General features: G+C 39.7%; 3 protein-coding genes across 6 annotated transcripts; 1 reads left to right on the top strand and 2 right to left on the bottom strand.

Annotated features, from left to right (window-relative positions):
• Window positions 1-5,161: 5,161 nt before the first annotated feature.
• Window positions 5,162-7,233, top strand: rgs2 (regulator of G protein signaling 2). Its single transcript, XM_075484464.1, has 5 exons — window positions 5,162-5,287; window positions 5,401-5,490; window positions 5,853-5,914; window positions 6,133-6,299; window positions 6,450-7,233. The coding sequence occupies exons 1-5, from the start codon at window positions 5,193-5,195 to the stop codon at window positions 6,654-6,656; spliced, it is 621 nt and encodes a 206-aa protein (XP_075340579.1). The 5' UTR covers window positions 5,162-5,192; the 3' UTR covers window positions 6,657-7,233.
• Window positions 7,234-11,247: 4,014 nt separating this feature from the next.
• uchl5 (ubiquitin carboxyl-terminal hydrolase L5) lies at window positions 11,248-15,730 on the bottom strand. 2 transcript variants are annotated; one of them, XM_075484462.1, is made up of 11 exons: window positions 15,537-15,730; window positions 15,002-15,065; window positions 14,818-14,923; window positions 14,328-14,453; window positions 13,919-13,980; window positions 13,538-13,668; window positions 13,388-13,451; window positions 13,209-13,311; window positions 12,163-12,276; window positions 11,977-12,075; window positions 11,248-11,598 (listed from the first exon to the last, which is right to left on the bottom strand). In XM_075484462.1, exons 1-11 carry the CDS (start codon window positions 15,610-15,612, stop codon window positions 11,554-11,556), a joined length of 990 nt encoding a protein of 329 aa, XP_075340577.1. In that variant the 5' UTR covers window positions 15,613-15,730; the 3' UTR covers window positions 11,248-11,553. The 2 variants fall into 2 exon arrangements, with proteins under 2 accessions (XP_075340577.1, XP_075340578.1); XM_075484463.1 differs by lacking the exon at window positions 14,328-14,453.
• A 675-nt stretch (window positions 15,731-16,405) lies between these two features.
• On the bottom strand, window positions 16,406-20,119 carry glrx2 (glutaredoxin 2). Of its 3 annotated transcripts, none has more exons than XM_075484460.1 (4): window positions 20,076-20,119; window positions 18,701-18,767; window positions 17,928-18,104; window positions 16,406-16,746 (listed from the first exon to the last, which is right to left on the bottom strand). In XM_075484460.1, the coding sequence occupies exons 2-4, from the start codon at window positions 18,764-18,766 to the stop codon at window positions 16,582-16,584; spliced, it is 408 nt and encodes a 135-aa protein (XP_075340575.1). In that variant the 5' UTR covers window position 18,767; window positions 20,076-20,119; the 3' UTR covers window positions 16,406-16,581. The 3 variants fall into 3 exon arrangements, with proteins under 3 accessions (XP_075340575.1, XP_075340576.1, XP_075340572.1); XM_075484461.1 differs by having other exon boundaries at window positions 20,010-20,081; XM_075484457.1 differs by lacking the exon at window positions 20,076-20,119 and adding an exon at window positions 19,862-20,069.
• Window positions 20,120-20,810: the final 691 nt, after the last annotated feature.

The raw sequence follows: 20,810 nt of genomic DNA, 5'->3' as shown, positions 1-20,810 counted from the left end.
AGTCAAATTAACCCTTGTTACACATGTGTATAGTAGCAATGTTGTCATATGTAGCTATTCACTTCTGAGAAAGTATAGCGAGTCATCAATAAAGGTAAGGTCTTAATGGTCGTATATTTAGAAAAAAAAAAAAGATTATATACAATTATTTGGTTTCTTGGTGATAGTCTGACAAGGAGATTAACTCCACTGTATCCATTAATTATAACTTTTAGACATTAGCTTAAAGGGGAACTCCGGGGCATTTGAAGCACATTTCCATTGCTAGAGGTTGTCAAATACTGATAGTAGGACACAGACAGGTGCAAATCTGCACTCCCTGTGTAGAGATCGCGCTGTTCGCGCAGCCTGTCATGCGAGGCTAATATGTGGTGGCTAGGGGCAAGCGCTAACCCTTCCACGTAAAACAACAACTTGCACACTGCAGAAACGTCACACCACTTTATAAACCATCCGACAATAAAGTCACAAGCCTTACCATCAAAACCATATGCATGGTTCTCACATTACTGGCATGGGGACGTTACAAAACAACTTTATAAACAGCATGTAACTCACCGGTTAGTTGTACGCTCGCGCATGTGAAAGCCCAAAAGAGTCGATGGACGATAATCACATATACAAAACAATTATCTTCTCTAGAAAAACTGCGTTCAAGTATTTAAAACATTACAACAATACATGCCCAGTAGTCTTTAATATAACGACTAGAAGCAGGGGGTAAAACCAAGCTAAGCTCTAATGAACATGGCTCTAATTTGGGGGCATTAAAATATAACTGTATGCTATGGACAAGTGTCCAGAAATACCTCTCACGCCAACTAATAATGTCGCTGCCTGCGTAAAATAATGATATCAATAATAAAACTGATAAGAATCAGTTTAGATCTTGTTTCTGCTGCTCTAGAAAGATGGAAGAATTATTAATCTATTAAATCACTCGTTCCAGTTTTAAAGTTTGCTTAAAAACAGAACATCATCTGGGAATATAAGATATCATAATACACAAGCTAAATGAAGAGTTTCTGTTCAACTCACCCCATTAACAGAAACTAAGATGTGAAAATCATCCCGTCTCAAACTATATTCAGTGTTTTCACATTTCTGGTCTGGCCTTTGATTACGAAATGCTTCGATTTTCGCTGTTGTGACAAGAAAACAACACATTATCTGTCACCATGGAGATGTGTCCCTATCCTCGGATCGAGCATTGCCCGAGGCATAAATACAACACGGATCACAGTTATGTCACAACGTGTTGGCTCAGTTAGGATTTGACAAGACTTTACGTATGAATTGATGAGCCACAAATTTAAAAAGAAAAGAAAACTGCTGGATATTACTGGTTATCCTCATGGAAACAAAACAGCACGAATGCTGACTTGGATGCAGCAAGACCTCTGAAGGTGTCCTGAGCTTTCAGGCACCAAGCAGCAGATACATTAAGCCTGATGTTGTAAGTTGCAAGGTATTTATTTTCCCATCACATCCCGCACATGCTTGATCAGACTAATGGAGGTCAACTCCTTGAGCACTTTGTCATGCTCCTTAACTTATATTATGGCACAAACACCTTATCTTTAAGAGAGGGTCCACTGCTGTAAGAGGATACCATTGTCATAAAACATGTGCAAGTAGTAGACTGAATATCAGCCAATCTTGGGCACCTGCTTCACCACTATGATCACTTCTGATAGCTTTTATACTGGTAATACTGAAGGTAATCTGACCCAGTCATCTAACCATCATAGTTGTGGTTTTGTCAGTGTTTTTCATATATTTTTCTTCTGAAAAGCAAAGCAACTTCATGATGCTGGTGAAAAATATCTTACAGCTCATGTGTCCTCTATTTGTGAAGTGTTTGAAATACTAACAATCCTGTGGAATGAATATTTGTCATTTGCTAGTTTTTATATTGCATCATGTCAACTTTTAACATCTCGCTATGTGAGAAGGTACAGGCTAAGTATATCGATATGTGTTACAATGTTGATGTTTGACATCTTGCTACACACTGTACATCATCACGTCCACTTTCCACACATTTTGACATTGCTGATTTGGCCACAAACACCTATAAGATGTTGATGGTGAGGCAGTGCAGTCTGGATCTCAAATCCTGCCAAATACTATCAACTACTGTATTGATTACTTTAAATGATGTCTTTCTTAGTAATACAAATTGAGCTTTCAGCTGTCCAGTCCACCCTGCTTTGATGGCGAGTTAGGATGAGAGCGACTTCACTCAATGCATGTGAAAGGTATACCTGCCCTGTAAGGATTTTATTACATGCAGATTATAAACTCTTTAAAGTCTAGTATTAAGTTACACTCAGATGGGAAAGTCTGTTTCAGGTTAAATACTCTTCACTGCTTTTTTCAAATTTCTTTTCATTGCCAACATTTTTTGGCCTAAATGAGAATATGTTGGTTATCCACTCCACCTGTCTGCCAGAAAATGTCCTCCGCAGCTGGAACACATATTATTTAAAGCACTGGAAGCATTGTACTATATCTAAGCCCCTGGCTTTGGTACCAACCACTGTCAGTCAAAGAGGAAAAACCCCTAAAGGGGTTCAGAGTTTGGTCATGCTCAGTGAACATTACAACTTCCAAACATGAAAAGGAGAAATGGTGCAAACCAGTGCTGGGAATCACCTCCTGCACATGGCTCTCTGAACAAAAACTCCTGCCTTAGTGGAAACTTGGCTCTGCTCTCTGTCCACTTCTAAACAGACGGCTGCTTACACACCGTCTGCACATCATAATAAACACACGAGGTGAGCGCCGTGTTTTCACCCAGCAGAGCTCTGAACGTGCACAGCAGAGAGAGGGAGGCTGGCGATAACCACAACATTATACAGCAGGTGACGCAGATGTATTACGGCGCTGATAATGCAGAACAAAATGTGATCATTCTTTGTATATATTTATCCTCTTCCACAACAGAAATGCCCTTTTAGTGTTTCGGGAATATGATGTCATTGTCTCACCCTGTATTGTTACTGGACGAGGATTTCAGTTTTTTTTGGTAAAGAGTTTAAAGGCAATGTTATTGCACTTTTCTTTCTTGACTGCAGTCCAATTATAATATAACTTGACTCGATACTTTTATCAATGTAAAATCACAAGTATGTATAATGAAAACTGTTTTTTATATATATATATATATATATATATATGCAAACAATAGGTGGACAGAGAGATATAACTTAACTTTTCTTTTACTATTTTTATTCTCTTGTATATTATTTAGATATCTTTTTATATCTTTTGTGTATCCAAAGCCAAGAGCTCCTGAACTAAATTTCATTATGACAATTGTGACAATAAAGATTCTTGATTCTTGATTCTTGATAATGGGTTGGTGCAAAGTGAAGGGGATGCGGGTTCCGTTTCAACTCTTCATAAATACGGGATCTGCCTGTTTAGCTGAACAGATATTACACATCTGATTCACCCGACACCTCGGTACAGCTGTAAAAAAAACAACGGATATGCAGGCCTGTGCATGACGTCTGCCATGTAGAGGTTGTAAAAATCCTTTCCTGTGCTTTCATTGTTGAGGCGTATTAAAGAATAATCACTGACAGTTTATGTGCTCAGTCATAACAGGGATACATTTAGTCAGAAATCAGCATTCAGCTGTGCATATAATTTTACTTCTTTACAAGAGTCCTCTTAATGTGTGAAGCTAAACCTAATACATTTGTTGACATGGATTCATTTAATCAGGACTTTTATCTAACTGATGTGTGTGGGGTCACATTTTGTGATGCAACTTGAAAAATCCAGTTCTGAAGCTCCTAGGAGTTTGGTAATGTTCCCATGTATCAAACGATCTATTGACAGAAGTGCAATATGATGACAATGACTCTGTTTGCATTAGTGTGGTGAAGCATGAAACCAAACCCTGGATGTAGAGTGGGCCTTTTTTCACAGCTACTGTAATATCACAACCACTTGAGTCATTGCCATGACAGCCTCAATAACTGAAGAAACTTTGACAGCCAATGCCGGTATTCCATCACAATCCTTTCCAACCGAATCTTATGCTGTTGACGTTTTTCATGTTGACTTTAATAAGATCTCATGTTTGAGTTTGCTTTAGGAGGATCAGTTCCCTGAGCGGCACCTTTATTGCTACTCAGATTCTTCTGAGGGCTCCCTGGGATAGGCAGAGTCATCCATTAAAGTGTAAAGTGTATAGTTTATGGTAAAGTGTATAAAACTTTACTATAAAAAGTCAGTTCCATAACTGGAGTGTATCTGCCTATCTAGCACACATTTTAAGAAAGGCATATCCAAACCTTTTAAAGAATTCAAAGCTTCCTAAACCCTTTTTTTGACCAATAAATGTCACTGGGAGTAACCGCCAAAAACATACTGACAGATTCTATCCGAGCTTTTTTTCTATGAATGAAAGGAAAATGTCTTTACCTGTGCCAACAGGTCTTTAATTGTACTTATCTTTATAGAGGTGAGAGGATATTGCATCATCACATTTGTACCAACATGTAATATCTCAACATACCATCATGACAGGTGTCATGATGCCTCACGGATCCGCGCCCTGTATGAATAATTCACTAAACACGTAAAGTGCGGGTGGTGTTTCAGAGTCTGTTGGTTTTTAGGGATGTTCACAGTATGTAAAGCACATTGAGTTGCCTGTGGTATGAAATGCGCTATTTAAATAAATATTGATTGATTGATTGATATGAGGGAGAACCACCCCTGGAAAAAAGAACAAACACAGAGGCTGAATTCTTATTGTTTCATTTGTTTTAGATTGTGGTTTGTTTAAGTTATAAAATGATTGCAAATCAAAGCAATGCTGTAATTTAGAAGGAAAAAAAGGCTTAAAAATCTAAAAAAAAAGCTCTTTTTTTCCCTCAACACAGCTTTATTTTACGAAGAAGGGCACTGAGTGCTACATGCACGTCACATCTTGACCCTACACTTAAAAATGGAAGCCAGCAGGATACTCAGGGAGGGATGTTTATGCAACAAGAGCCTATCGTTGCCTCAGGCTCTGAGAGTCATACCAGGCCAAGTCCGTGTTTACACAGCTAGGGCCAATCACATTGAAAACAGGCCCGCCTCCAGCCCATCCTACTTTTGGTCCTGGCTGGAAAAAGACTATAAAACAGCCCGACAAGCCAAGAGGGAGAAGGAGACAAGACTGAACCATGAGAGAGAATCTCACCAGAGTGTTATCCCAGGAAATGGCTTTTACTGACAGCATGACACCTACTGACCTGTCTGCAGACAAGAAGGGAAAAAAGTAAGTTACTTCAGCATTTAGTGAGGATGATCCTGGTCAAGATGGATTTCTTAAGAAAAGTACAAAGTGTTATCTAAAAGAAAAGCTGATGAGAGAACTCTTTTTTTTAATAGGAAGAAGAACTGGAGACACAGAATACGATTTCTGCTGAAGACAAATTCCTCCAAGTCAATACTGCATCTAATGAAAAATAGATCCTACAGGTAAGATCACTGTAGAGATGATGTATTATGATTTTTTTTTTTTGCTTCCATCCAGCTATGAATGTATGTTTAAATGCAAACATTTCACTCAAAGATGTTTTGTGGCATGTTTTACACATGAATATCTTGGCATGACCTATAGATAATGCCATAAAAAAATAGATTTGGATTCCAAATGACTAACAAGAGAGATAATATATGCGATTCAGTCAATTTAACAATGTGCTACTTGTTTTTCGCAATATCATTTTGGCAAAACTTAAGCATGGTAATCAATGGAAAGAATTTACAGTGATTGTACAAAAGTAGTAGTTGCCTGAGCTATTATTATCTCTTACAAGAGCTCTCCTCTCTACCCCCAGGCCAAGTGTTGATGACGTGAACCAATGGGCGCAGTCTCTTGACAAACTACTCAGTCATAAATGTAAGTACCACTCACCCCTCTGCTGGAGCATTGTTATATAAAAGAATCTCAAAGGTCAAACAGTAACTGGGAGCTGAATGAAAGCAGTTTATTACCTTAAATAAAACAAAGTCTGTTATGGCTTTGCTCATACTTTACCTTTCCAATGATGGGCATACAGCCAGTGAATGTCACCGGCCACGTCTGACACACTTCTCCCTCCATTCCCCCCCACACAGATGGGAAAGCTGCCTTTCGTATCTTTCTGAAGTCTGAGTTCTGCGAGGAGAACATTGAGTTTTGGACAGCGTGTGAGGATTTCAAGACACTCACGTCGCACAAAGATCTGCTGTCCAAGGCCAACAGCCTTTACGAGGAGTTCATTAAAAGTGAAGCTTCCAAGGAGGTAAAATGATTCACTATAAAGGCTAATAAATTGGTCGATTGGTTAGTTTCTCACAGGTGGTTTTAATCAAGAGTTAATGTTCCTTCAGGTTTCATAAATTATTAAAATGGATTATCAAAAGGCTTATCGTGGGTGTTTCTTTGGTCACAGATTAACTTGGACTTCCACACCAAAAATGGCATCATCCAGAGTCTCCACACACCTACTGCAACCAGCTTCCTGGCAGCTCAGAAGAAGGTTTACAGCCTGATGGAGAACAACTCGTACCCCAGGTTTATCCACTCCGACCTCTACAAAGAACTGTGTGCAGCTGCCAGGGGAGAGGGGGGCAAACACATCAAATCCATGTCACACTAAACACCCACTCCTGAAGTCATCTGTTTACCACTGTGACTGTGGAGTGACTACAGATGATGTCCGTTCCAGACACTGGCTCAGGATAATGAAGCTTAATGCAAACTCCGAGCATAAACATGATGCTGCAGGAGGTGCATAGACCACCTTTACAAGATGAGATTAAGGTTACACTTCTGTCACTAGGTCATTATCAGCTCTGTTTTGACAACACCATTTAAATATGATAACTTTTACGATGACGCACTTGGAGAAACAATTTTTTTCTAGTGCTTCTGCATTTAAAGCTGAGAAGATAAAACACTTAACTGCGCACCTCACACAAAACCGACAGCGCTATTAGAATGTATTTTCTGTGATGATATCCACTTGAAGACTTTGTACTGCTGTATTTGCACCAGTTTACACTAAAGGTTCTACGATAGTTTGATGGTTTCCACAGCGGGCTGCATTTAGCCTGAAACTACTGTGACAATGTAAAGTGTAAATACTGTAATATTGTTGTACATGTTTAATGTATATTCAAGCTTCAGACAGCTGGACTGTTTGTGAAATAAAATGTGTTCTCAAAGACGAAAAACCTCTGATGTGTGTTTTTCTTTTTTACAATTTTTAAGTAAAAATGTCACCAAAATACTTCAAGCTCAAAAGGTCCAGCTAAAAAATTTCCCGTGCTTTTCTCCACATCTTGTTGTCTGCTTTCAGTACACTTGCATTCACTGCGGGGGGGCTGGAGTCTATCCCAGCTGTCATTGGCTGAGTACTTCCTGGACGGGTCACAGAGCAAGTGCTAGTTATTCCAAGGGGATTTTTTTATTTTTTTTCTATTGCATTTGCATTTCCCACTGAACCTAAAATAGAAATACATAATTAGAAGGATAAATGCCACACATTCTGAATGTTAACAAAGGGACAGATGCGTCAATGCACAGTACACAAACATTCTTTTAGAAACAATGTTCTGAATGTTGACTCACACAACAACAGCAACATTCCTCGTGTTTTTGGAACATTACATTAAACTTTGCCCAACTTAGTTACCGCACTGTAACACTAGCGCTTGTGTGTAAAGCTGTAACAGCAGAGGAGAGAACACCCTGAGTGACAGCGAGGAGAGTCCTCCTCCTGCCGGGTGCTGAACCGGCCTCAGACCTGTGCCCTGCTGTCCTGGTGTGCTGAGATTGTCTTTTATACCGGCAACTCTCAAGAATCATTCGCTCTGCAGTCCCTGAAGGTTGAGGCACTACATTACTCATATGACGGTTCCAAGTTTAAACCTGCCAACTGCTCAAAAGCAGGTGCGTTTAACTGAAATAATAAAGCATCCTTAATAGGAACAGAGTGTCACGACGATAGCGATCATCTCAAATGCTGTCCACCCACCACCTAGCAACGCATTGCATCTGGATCAGTGGGCTAAATTACCTGTCGAGAAGAAGCGTTACTCTGAACACTTTTGTCCTTCATTACCGATTCCCATCTGGGAAAAGCAAAACGGGTGTTCAAAACTGTTTTCAGCCTTCACCTTCTGCAAAATTGCTTTCGCTCTTCCATTCTTTCACTACTCTGACTATTTCAATTCAAAGGCCATTGTGTGCCTGTATTTTCTCAAATATGTGCCTTCAATCTTCCAGCAAAACAGTCAGTGACCAACTTTTTTCTTTTGCTCGAGTTGTCCTCTGAACAGTGCGATTGTACATCCCTTTTATAGCAGTAATTTGGCTGTTCTCCCTTGCAGGAGGACCCCTGCTTTACTCTAAGCTACTAAAACCACTATTTTGGCAAAACACCAGGTTTACATCGTTATAAATACCGGTACTAAAAAGAAAAAGAAAAAAAAAAAAATCAACAATCAGACGCAGATCTAATCAAAAGGTTTAAAAACTGAGTGGAGCTGTTGCTGCAGTGGGGCTCTTAATCCCTTTCAGGCCCTGTGTGTGTGATAATGAGCTGCACAAACAAGCTTTCCTTCGACCCCTCGAGTAGGCCTGACCAGCACACATTCCGTTACGCCACAGCCTGGCTATTTTTAAGACTTCATTCTTTTTTGTGAAACCTATTTATTTTCTGCCCATCGATGCTCTTTGTCTCTGCAGAGATGAAGCACAGTGTGGTGGTAAAGGTATGAGCACCCAGCAGAAGCGGAACACTGGCACAGCACTCCTTGTTTGCTCAAGTACGTGGCGCGATAGACAAAATAATTAAACAGACACACTGTTCTTTGTCTTTGAGCTGGTAGTAAAATCTGTAGGTTTTCATTGGTTGCCATACACGTTCTTGGCAACCGACTTCTGGGATCGGATCCAAGGAGTACTCAAGGTGCATATATAAACACTTGATCCAAAATTAGAAACAGGCCCCGTCTTGCTTTGGTCAGCAGACTGCAGATGCGTCAGATGTTCAAGTGCCGCCCAAAAGTCAGCCAAGAATGACTTCTCTGTACGTTTCCATCCAGACGCTAATTCACTGAACAAAATCAGCGAAGCCTTTCCAGACTCAAACATGAGCGAGACAAAATACTTTTGTGGGAATTTATCCAGAACAACCGTAACTTTTGTGTAGTGTTTGGATCATTCGGACTAATGGTCTTGCGTCATCAGTGATGAACATGCAGAATATATTTTCTCCGTCGGCACGCTGTGCAACCTCCTGCACATTCGAATCAGCTGGACCAAATTGACAAAGAGCAGCAATTTGAAGCAAAAACGAGGAATTATGGGAATAAAGAAATACTGCTTGGGGCCTCTCATGGGCGTTTGGCTATGCTTCAGATTGGCTGACCAAAGATAAACAGTGATCAATAATTGAGTGTCTTGAAACCCCCCCCCCAGGAAAATGTGGTATATTCAAACAAGTTCCGAGAGTACATGGAGTGTACACTGGAGGCATCAGGGTATGAAATAAGGTGTAAATCAGAAGAACGACCACTTTACTGTAAAGCAGAGGTCTTCAACAGGGGGTCCGCGGAGGTACTGCAGGAGGGTCGCGAAATCTTTGGTTGATTAGACAATTTAAAAAAAAAATAATAATAATTTTTTTTTTTTTTCAAACAGTTTTTTCTCACAAATTGTGTGCAAACGTGTGCCATTCACAGATGCTTTGAGGATTCATTGTCCCATCTACATGCATGTTTAAAGTTAAAATCTGTGGATTATTTGAATAGCTCAGTGTTGTATGCAAGATGTTTGTTTATAAATGGCAGTGGCACGGCCACCCTGTACCTTGCACGTTTAAAATAAAAACATGAATATATTAACCTGTGTATTATTTGAATAGCTTAGTATTGAATGTACAATAACAGAGTAGCTATGTTTATACACGGCACTAGGCCCCGTTAAATATAAAACACAATTGTATGCCATATAAATAGTAGGGGGGTCCCTGCTCCAACTCTCCATCAGTTTGGGGGTCCCTGGCCTGAAAAACGTTGAAGACCCCTGCTGTAAAGATTTCATTTCAAAATTGCAATTTGAACCCGAGGGTTGCTATTCTCACCGGTACAAAAGTACCAATAATGTGAACAAACCGGTTCTGTTGGTAGCCATATCGCAGCACTGTCCACATGTAGCGTGATACATTATTTTAAATTGTTTCAAAATGTGGGGTAGCAACCAGGCACGCGCTTAAATAAGGAACTGTTTTAATATGAACCTTTGAAGGTAAAGTTCAGAGGTCACAAGTTACAGAGATAAAATTTTAAATCTGTCCGAGTGCCATGAATGTCCACGATTCACATCACATCACTATCACTCAGGAACTTATTTTTCCCCTTTTCAGGAAAACCATAAAAGCAAGGGACAGTGCCTCACAGTCGATAGAAGGGTTGGAGAGCTGTTAACAGCCACATCAGGCTACACTTATACGTTACCTGCTGACCTAACTACAGCTCAAGTGTCGACAACAGAGCAATATCTATCAGATTTTATTCAGCGAATTCAAGTTTCCCTGGAGTCAAATGGACAAACAGGTCCATTCAATACATGATATATTTCTTACCTTTGCTGACTAACTTCAGTTTAAAGAAATCAAGAGACGGAATGAAAACTTCAATTTCAACAATTCCAAGTGGGGTCGTAGGAGTATAACGCAGGTCTGTTTTTGTGGGGAACAGATTTTGTCAACACAGAAGCACCGCAACCACAAAATAAGTGCTAGGCTGGGTGTGGACTCACCAGCACTGTATACTGACGTATTCACACACCAGATTCCAATTCCATTTTCTCATCATAAGCTGGTTTTTAGTTTCTCAGAAATCACCTTTCAACTTCCTGGACTGTTAATGCCCTCGCAGTCGCCACGGTACAGAGAACTGCTGTCCCTACCCTCTGTAGTGTAAAACCAATATGCATTGAGGTGACAGTATAGTCAGAAACTTGGCAGTTTGTGTGGTTTTCTCATCAAGTCAAAAACTAAGAAAACAGTTTTAATGTTTGACATGTGAATCACATATATTCCCTGTTATTACACTGCTACACCAGCAGATGGAGGCAAAGATCCACCACCAAGTCTGCTTGGAAAAAAAAACACACCAGCCAACTGATCAGAGAAGGTGGTGGTGGGGGGGGTATCTGTACATGGAAGCACACAGCTCACAAACATCTAAACATTTTATTATGAAAATAAGACAGAACATAATTTGAGCACACATTTCCTTCATTCATGCAAAAGAACTGATGAACACACGTGAAGGTTGTTTTGTAGTCTCTGTGCTACAGCTGCAGTGCAGTTCATTAAGTCTGGATGGTTCTGTGTGAGAGCCACTGAAGGTCACTCATGGCCGTTCATATGAATATGAGAGGTGATGTACAGGTGGTGCACGCAGCTCACTGATGAGAGAGTGACCGGATGCATGTGTGTTTGTGTGTGTAATCAGAGGCTTCTCTGGTGAAATGATGGTCGCTCACTTGGCCTCCTGGGCTTTTTTGGCGGTTTGTTTCTCCTTTGCCTGGACAGAAAAACATTTCTATTAATATATGTGCAATACCAACACATTACATCTGTAAATTCCTATTTGTGTATAAAAAAAAAAAGATGTATTTGATATTTAGGGGATAGCATTTGCCCTCCAGTGAAGCTTTGGTTTTCAACTATTTCAGTTCTAAGCCCTTTTTAAATGAATAACTTCATCACGAATGTTAATCATTTTATCATCTCTCATCTACAGCCATTAAAAATACCCGTTGTTGGCACCGCGACAGCTCATTAAATTAAAGTGCATGTGTAATCCAGAATGGATGGTTTCTAAATGTCAAGGTACTTAAGTTCTCAGACTCTCGTGCAAACAGAGTAAATAAGGAAAGCTGCACAAAGGGTAAAAGAATACCTTCTCCACCAACGGTATTAACTGCTGGTACTCTGCCAACGTCTTCAGTAGCTCCATGATGAAAGGAAGGTAGTTGTGCTTTCGTCGAATATTTTCAACCTAAAGCACAACATTTCTGTGGTTAAATAACTATTTTAATGGGAACATTTCTTGTATCGGTGGCTGTGTGCTTTAGAGGGGTCCCACCTTATATCTTTTAAGTTTCTGATTTTCCTCTTCAATGAGGAGCTGGTACTTGGCAATCTCTGATTGGATGGAGCTAAGAAACGTACTGCTCTGATCTGTGTCCATTGGCTCATCCTGGAAACAGAGAAGGACAAAAATGTTTCCTCCCAAGATATGGTTCTACTAGTTCAGAAGAAAAGATGTTACTTTGTATTGTTACTTGGATATGGGAACAGATGGGGAATCAAAGTAAAAGTACAACTCGAACATAATATGATTGTTTCAGTACAACCTTGCAACATGGGTAAGGAAGAGGCATTTTGTTTAATCATAACTTAAAAAGAAGACAATAAAAGTTTGTTGCACGTTAAAACAAGTATACAACACCATCTACCCTGGGTTACGATTTCATTTCCACCATCTAAAAGCCCCTCGTTTGCTGACCTCTGCTGGTTATAAAACCTCCACCTTGCTGCAGTATTGCAGATGCATGCTCAGGGTGTGACTGGCAGTCTTTGAAAACATTATATCATATACATATATATGTATGTATGTATGAATAACATGTGTTATGTTGTGACAACAGGCAAAAGCCTGTTCTTCAACTAAATAAGGATTTTCCACCTTTAGTTTTGGACTGCTTTCATAAAGGATCAGCATCAGTTGTGTTCACTGAGAAGAATGGTGACACCTACAATTTAACTCAACACACTTGCAAAAAAAGGTGATTTTTAATTCAAACCTCACCATCTGATAACATCTGAAACATTCACTGACTACTGATAATCCACATGATTCCTATTCTGGCAGATTTTTTTCTCCTGTTGTCATCACTAAAGTTTAGTTTTTATCTAAAATGCTTCAATTCTGCAGAAAACTGCTGCATAAAACACAAGACTCAGAGAGAAATATGATGAATATAAGACATGTTATTACATCAATAGAACTAAGCAGTCTCCATTTTTTTTAATTCAAATACACCCCAGTTAAGATCTCTAATTGCATGTAGCCTCAAAAGAGGAAAACACATCATCCGTCACTTAAGCACTGAAATTGCAGCCACAAACCTCAGTTAGCTGAGTCTGGAGCTCTGCGATTTTCCTCTCGTATATCATCTTTCGGTCTGACACGATGGCCATCAGATTGAATCGGATCTCTCCTTCACTGTACCTGAAGATGGAAACAAACGGTCAAGTATTTGCTAAACGTGAGATCAATTCGAAAGAGATCTACACGTGATATTTACTTCTGTATTCTCTTCTCGATTACTGGGCGTACTGCGCTGATCCAGTCTTCTTGATTGCACGCACCTGGTGACAAACAGCTTTAATAATACTGTTTACATGGTAACTAAAAAGGAATACAAATTAAAATCAAAATAAATTTCTTTGTTTACCCAAGTCGATTGGTCCCTCCCGAAGTCCATCAAGCTCATACAGTCTGCCATTTACAGGAACATAGCTCACAAAGTGAAAGGCATCCTCATCCTTTGCTGAAGACTTTGCGTCAAATTCAAACATTTGCTGCCTTAAAAAAAAGAAAGAAAACGAAGAAAGAGATGTAGGAAGGTGAGATGCTCCACGGAAATCCCAACTCAATGCATTAAATGTTAAATGCTGTAATACGAGAGAGGATAAGGTTTTTCAGTTTCACCTAATAAACTAATTCAGAAATTCTGAACAGGCAAAAAACGAGTGTATCCAAAACAAATGTGCCAATCGTCCGACAAGCAGCCAATAAAACCTTCCAGCTGAGAGACGCATGTGCAGGATCTTACCTGGCAAAGCCGTTGTGAACTTGTCGGATCACTTCAGAGTTGCTAAGAGCCAAACCCTTCATCTGAGGAGAAAAGAAGCAGGATTACAAAGCTGACCCTAGAATTCTCACCTTAACAATGCAGTAGGGATGGCCAAGGATATTTAACTTTTTGAGTAGTCCTCAAACAATTACCCTCTGATTTCAAACAGTATTTCTCCTTGAAATGCATAGGCCTACAATGCAGAGGTTGAAATTGTATGAGGCACGCAGTTCATCCTTTTCTGGTCACAAGTCGTATAAATTGAAAGCTGAGTGATGTTTTTTTTTTGTTTTTTTAGATGAAAGCACTCCTTCTTTTGAGTTTTATTAAAGTCACAAAGACGTTTAGCATTATAAAATATGTATAAAAAAAAATACCATAAACTTACAGCAGCATCAAAACTCTGTGAAAACTCTCTGAACTCTGTCAGTGTGTCTCCAAGCAACATGTCAGGATGCGTGCAGTTGAGCAGAACACTGACTATCGCCTGGGTGGCACAAGCATTGTTAATGACCTGAAAACAAACAGATAGAAAGCCAAAATATTAAAATGGATTGATAAATGAATCCTCTTATTTGTGCATTGTGTTAATTTACAAGTAAGTGCATGCAGTATACATAATTACAAGTAAGCAATTACCCAATTAGGCTGAAAAACTCTGCCATAATTATTTGGATTGCCATAAATAATGTCAAGTTCAGTCATAACTATACTTTAGCAGTTAGATGCAGAATTAAATGCACATAGGGAGACGTAAGGCACATGCATATGCTCCAAAGGAAACACATTTGAAAAACTTGAAGAGGCTAACTTTTTTCTAAGCTTGGCAGGAGTTCGATCACGTTTTGACTAGAGTTGCAAATCTTGCAGTACTCCACCTGTTTGGCAAAAAAGATGTGGTCAAGTCTTGAATCCTGGACAATGGACCCTGCTGGCTCTTCACCGGGCTGCCACTTGAACAGAAAAATCAACCCGTGAACTGGTCTGAAAGAGAACAAAAACGTTAGGGGGCTGCCTTTAGAGGAAACATACGAGATAATAAAGTCACACGCATAAACATACTTCAAGTTCTCAAAGTTCTCCGGCTCCATACTCCATATCTCTTCCACCTGTGCTCCTTTGCAACCTGACAAAGACAAATAAAGAAACACAACGGCATTTAGGCTGGTAATAATTGTTTAGGTAACACGTAGCTATCGTTTAACTCATGTTCGCGGAGTTAGACGCGTCTTTTTGAGAGGGGGGGGGGTGACTGAAAGCAGACCCAAACAAAACAAATGTCAACATTTCAGATGGTTTGTTTTCACGCGCCGTTGTTTTGAACGCTGAGTAATGCTAGCCATTTAGCTTGTTTAAATAAGTTAACAACGGCTTCCTAATTGTTACATGCAAAATTGTCGAGGAATCAATGTTTGGGTTGTAGTTAAAAAAAAATCATAGATGGTGATATTTTTTTCATTTTTGCAGAAAAAAGAAAAATCAGCACGAGCTCATTTGAAATTTACCGTTGGTTTTAGAGCGGCTACCTTTAGCTAAGCTAGCTCTGTGGCACAGCCACGTTACATTGAATGAAGCTCCGGCGTTACCCAAGACTCACCAAAACCTTTTATGAGCTCCGTGAACACTCCGGGGTCACTCTCCATCAGACACCACTCTCCTGCGCTTCCAGACATTCTTAAAATGTTGTTCTGTCAACCTTCTTTACGCATAAATATCAAAAGCTAATAGCTTAGCTATACAACCGCTAGTCAAGCTAATTAATTTTAGCACTGGAGTGACTTCACTACGCTGCGGAGCAATATGGGCTAGGTGGGTGCGCGCGATTTGGACCCCAGCGTACACCGATGATTTCCAGCTAATAGTTTGCAATAATACTTCAAAAATTCAGTTAGTCACACTTGAATAAATTTGTGGGCCAGTATGTGTTTATTGAAATGTTAAATTAATAACTTGCAACGTTAAAGCAAAAAATTTCTTATTTTTTCAACTAAATATCCGCCCGCCTTCGACGAGTCCTTGAACATAAGGAGCATTCTAATGCGAAGACATTAGAACTCAATAGCGGGCTTTTGTTTATATTTACAATCTCAAATTGTTTTGAACAATGAAAAACTCACATTGATAATGAGTCATGTTGCCAGTCAATGTTTCTTTTTTTTTACTTCAGCTGAAATCTCAGTCTACAGTGATGGAAAATGCTTTGACAAGCAAGAGAGAAAAATAGTATTTATTCAAATACATTGCATGTAAATGGCATTCGTCATTACCAGCACAATAAGGTGTTTAGATTATACAAATTTAAGTAGTTTCACTTTCCAAGGCCATTAATATCACGTCAAATAATCACAACTAATGCAAAATGAGTCAATCTATTATTGCGTTCACATTTATGGTGCTTTTTCTCTTTTTTATAAATATCATACGCTTCAGTAAAACAACCACGCAAATGAGAAGAAAGTGGACTGCTTCCATTGATCACGTTTTATTAAATATATACATGTTTTAATTAAATAATATCAACAATAATATACATCCCTGTAACAAAATAGTCCCTACTCCTCTTTGATAAAGAAATAACATAATCATGCTTAAAAAACATACAACATAAATACAGGCTTGAATAAAGCTAAAGGAACGGTTAGTCATTTAGCAGCCTGGAAGTGTCCACTTCCTGAGCCTTCTGAGTTGGTTGCAGCACAGCAGGGAGCACACTGCTCGATGAGGGGCACCAGCTTCCCCTGTTGATGGAGCTGTTTGGTATCGCTGCCGCCCCCGATGCAGTTCCCATTGATGAAGACTCTCGGCACCTTAACAAAGGAACGATACTGTTACGCTTGCACAGCGTGCACAAGCATTTGTACAAACAGAAAGTACTTGCAGTATACAATAATATTGTGAAGTTTTTTTTATAAGATGCCTGATTCGGGGGCACACAACTCCTTCCAGATGTGTTTGTGTGCCACAGTTTACACACACTTAGCCTCTCGAAGATTTTTTAAGAGGTCAATGCACTCAGTGATATAAATGTTGGTATTTTGTTTTTGCAATGTAAACAAAACATGTGTGATATTAATTTAAAGACAAAAAAACAGCAAAAAGTCTGTAATGTTTCTCAGTGATTCAAATTATAATTAATATAAAAGTCTCAGGCTTATAATGCAGATGTAAAATCAGCTCGTCCTCTCCCACTGAGAGGAGAAGAAATATAAAGATGATAAAAAAATATATCATTTTCAACTGATGTTTGCATTCTTTATTGTGCCTTATGTCTTAAAGCTGCAGTCTGCAACTCTTTTTCAAGCATAATGCCTGGAACTGTCCGGGGATTCTGAAAGTAGAACATTAAATACCCCAATACAAAAAAAAAAAAAAGGGTTCTCTAGGTCCCCTATATGTCCCGCTAGGTCCCTCCAAAGCCAGCAGGTTTGTTTACAAAATTGCAGACCGGACCGGTAAAAGGTAACCAATCAGGTTTACGAGCTGGGCTCTGCTGCCTGTCAATCACCGATTGTGCACGCGCGATACAAGGTAGGCTCGTCCCCACGCTTATTTATCTGGACTATTGAACTTCATTACGGGCTAGTCTACTTACTGTGTCTTCCATGATCGCAAATGACAGGTGAGTTGATGAATGAGGAGTCGTGTACGCGCATCTGGCGTGCACGTAGACGTGCACGAGTTCTCATGTGTTTTGATGGGGCGGGACAGGGAGTTGAATAACTTTTTATTTTTCGGTTAAAAAATAAGCATTTCTTGCATTTTGCGACTACGGAGGTCACCGTTTTCAACTTCAAGCGTTCTGATAGATCATGTAAACTCTTAAAATGCCAAAAAGTAGGACTTTACGTATGACAACAACAAATCCTGCAGACTGCAGCTTTAAAGTAGACAGATGATTGAAACAGGGAAGTGTTGATCCGTGACCAAAAAGAAAGTGGGGACAGGGTCATAAGGGATGGTGGCTTGGCCCGTTACTTGAAGTCCTTACCGTTCTGGCGCCAGTCAACTGAGCTAAGGCCTCTTGCACTCTCCTTCCATCATCGTGTTCATCCAGTTCAACCACCTTGTAGGTTGTGCCGATTTCATTGAACACTTTTTTGGCCATTTTACAATATGGACAGGTGGTCTTGGAAAATATCACGACGCAGTTCTGTGAAACCATGTCCTGAAAGGTATCGGTAGAACACAAAAAGAGTTAAACACCTGGCAATGCTTCATTCAATAAATACATTTTCGGCTTTTAATCAGTGAGTAAACATTAGCAAAGCTTAGAAACTCTAACACTTAATACTTTAACCATCACAAAAAAATGTACTTACAATTCAAAGGTTATAGAAATGTAGCCTGATTACTTCACCACAAAGACTTTGAAAATCAGCATCTCATTGGATTATATTATTTGGGGTCATGCCTGTCATATCTTTTGGATATTTTGGTTTATTCACACATCAAATCTGATGCACTACTTTTGGTCCCACTCCATAACAGATTTGTATGAACAAAATGCAGAAAGAAAATACCAAGTAGGAGGTAATACAAGGACAAACCAACCAAGGATTTCAAATGCATACAAGTAATGTACAACAGCGAGAAAACCTCAGAAAAATACATATTTTATATTAAGTCATTAAAACTTAACTACTTCCTTTCAACCCCAATTTATCAGATTCATATGATTACAAGTCGGTAATACAGAGACACACTACTACAGCAACAGTAACAGAACGACAGCAGGAGGCACATCTGTAAACATCTCCTTACCTGGACAAACTGCGCACATGCTGTACTGGTGAGACCCCCTGCGGTGGAGGAGGTAAAATTCCCCATTCTGTAAAAGACAAATCACAACGTGAGCGCATGCAGGACTTTAGTCTAACACACACACACACCAGAGGTAAATGAAGGTCCATGTAATAACCTTAAAAGGGTGAAGATACCACAAGAAGGGAGGAACTGAAGGCAAATAATTAGTAAAAATATAGCAGCTAACTGAACAGTGACTGCTGCTCGTAACATGCCCATGTCAACTGTTATAACAAGGCAGTGCATCCAGGTATTCACTAAAGCAGCTATACTTAAAGCCCTGTTTACAACTGCTCTTAGGTTTATGTGGTGGGTAATCCAGGATTAGGAGTTCTCTTCATGGCACTGGTGACACACCACCGACCATTAAGGATCTGTTTAGGATTATCAGTTATTGCCGTTATCTTTACCAAACTAAGAACAATTATTTTGTTAGCTATTTCCAAATAGAGTTGGACCATTGTGCTTTCACAGGGTCAAGCATTTTGTGAGATTTCACATATTCAAAGCCTAAGAAATTCTGACATTAAAACTAATGGTTAATTCTGCACAGAGGAATCTACAGATACAACTTTTAATTTGCTTCTATTTTTATAGCCGATGCATTGCATAGTTGTAAGTTGTGGCTAACGTCAAAATTTGCAGCATTTAAAAATTACGAGTACTAAGAAGTACTAAGAAATGTGATACAACATATAATATTATCAAATACCATGTTTGGTATTTAGCGAATACACCACACGGTATCACCTTCAGTGAAGCTAAAAACAGTAAGGTTAGCTAACGTTGACAGTTATATGAAAAGGCTGATATTATCTAAAATGTGTTTTATGCCTAATTTCTCAGAGGAATGTAATGCTTCGTAAAGAAAGCCAGGTATATGTATGCCCATAAGAATTTCTCTTTTAAATAGTGACTATGTAAAAGTAATGAACGTTTCCACTGGTATACGACACAAGGCTATTCAACTTGGAAACCAAGACGTTGCTAACATTGCTACTGCTAACTCGCTAACCTTAACAGTATGTTAGAGAAGACTAAATTGTCATGAATAATGTTCGGCGGATACTCTATCACGCTTGCTGGCTAAATGTTACTTAAGTCAAGTAAGGGAATGACCTTCGGCAGCTGGTCCACGTCACTCTATGAAGACATTGTGCTCGGATAAACATGGTGAGAAAAAAACATAAAACCACTAAGGAATCAAGATTTTGCCCTGGATGAAACATGCGATTAGTATACAAGCAGTTCTGAGGTTACATAACACCTTCTCCAGAGCGGGACAGATGCTGTTATCGCTGTTTGGAACTGTTAATCAATGTCCAATGCCCACCTTATGTGACCAACGGAAGCCGTTTCCTTTTCCGTCTTCTTCTTCGTCGCTTTTTACTGTTAACAAAATTAACTCGAAAGCACACTATCGCCATCAGGTGGACAAAAAATGTGACAGGAAATTAAAGGAAAAGGAACAGAAGTGTGCTTTTACTCACTCATTTATTGCCTATTTTACATGCAACCATGCATAATTTTATAAGATCTGTATGACCGACATCATTAGTGCCTCAAATTGCCTCATCCCCGTTCCGAAGAAGCCACACCCCAGCGTAATGAACGACTACAGGCCCGTCGCGCTAACCTCCCACATCACAAAGACCATGGAGAGACTGCTACTGCACATTCTCAGACCACAGGTTCGCCATGCACTAGACCCGCTGCAGTTCGCCTTACCAGGAGAAGGTGGGCGTGGACGACGCCATCATCTACCTTCTGCACAGAGCACACTCTCATCTGGACAAGGGGAAGGGTGCTGTGAGAATCATGTACTTCGATTTTTCCAGTGCCTTTAACACCATCCAGCCCCTCAGACTGAGAGACAAGCTCGTGCAGATGGGTGTGAATGCCCACCTGGTATCCTGGATTACGGACTACTTGACAGAGAGACCACAGTTTGTCAGGTTAAAAGACTGCCTCTCTGACACTGTGGTCTGCAGCACTGGCGCTCCACAGGGGACTATGCTCTCACCAGTCCTGTTCACCCTGTACACATCAGACTTCTCCTACAATACGG

Source organism: Odontesthes bonariensis, chromosome 15, assembly GCF_027942865.1.
Source record: "Odontesthes bonariensis isolate fOdoBon6 chromosome 15, fOdoBon6.hap1, whole genome shotgun sequence".
Classification (NCBI taxonomy): Eukaryota; Metazoa; Chordata; class Actinopteri; order Atheriniformes; family Atherinopsidae; genus Odontesthes; species Odontesthes bonariensis.
Note: the sequence above shows the minus strand (reverse complement) of the source record. Positions and strands in the feature narration are given on the sequence as shown.

Bases quoted from the DNA above. Each gene is read 5' to 3' on its own strand.
- uchl5 (XM_075484462.1), bottom strand. From the start codon at position 15,612: ATGTCTGGAAGCGCAGGAGAGTGGTGTCTGATGGAGAGTGACCCCGGA. The intron at 12,277-13,208 runs GTTTGTGGCTGC...CTCTGTTTCCAG, and splicing joins TCCAGACTCAGCTAACTGAG to GATGAGCCAATGGACACAGA. The intron at 12,076-12,162 runs GTGGGACCCCTC...GTTGTGCTTTAG, and splicing joins AGAAACTTAAAAGATATAAG to GTTGAAAATATTCGACGAAA.
- rgs2 (XM_075484464.1), top strand. From the start codon at position 5,193: ATGAGAGAGAATCTCACCAGAGTGTTATCCCAGGAAATGGCTTTTACT. The intron at 5,491-5,852 runs GTAAGATCACTG...CTCTACCCCCAG, and splicing joins ATGAAAAATAGATCCTACAG to GCCAAGTGTTGATGACGTGA. The intron at 5,915-6,132 runs GTAAGTACCACT...CCCCCCACACAG, and splicing joins CAAACTACTCAGTCATAAAT to ATGGGAAAGCTGCCTTTCGT.
- glrx2 (XM_075484457.1), bottom strand. From the start codon at position 19,971: ATGTTTCATCCAGGGCAAAATCTTGATTCCTTAGTGGTTTTATGTTTT. The intron at 18,768-19,861 runs GTCATTCCCTTA...TGTCTTTTACAG, and splicing joins ACGTGGACCAGCTGCCGAAG to AATGGGGAATTTTACCTCCT. The intron at 16,747-17,927 runs GTAAGGACTTCA...TCCTTTGTTAAG, and splicing joins AGTTGACTGGCGCCAGAACG to GTGCCGAGAGTCTTCATCAA.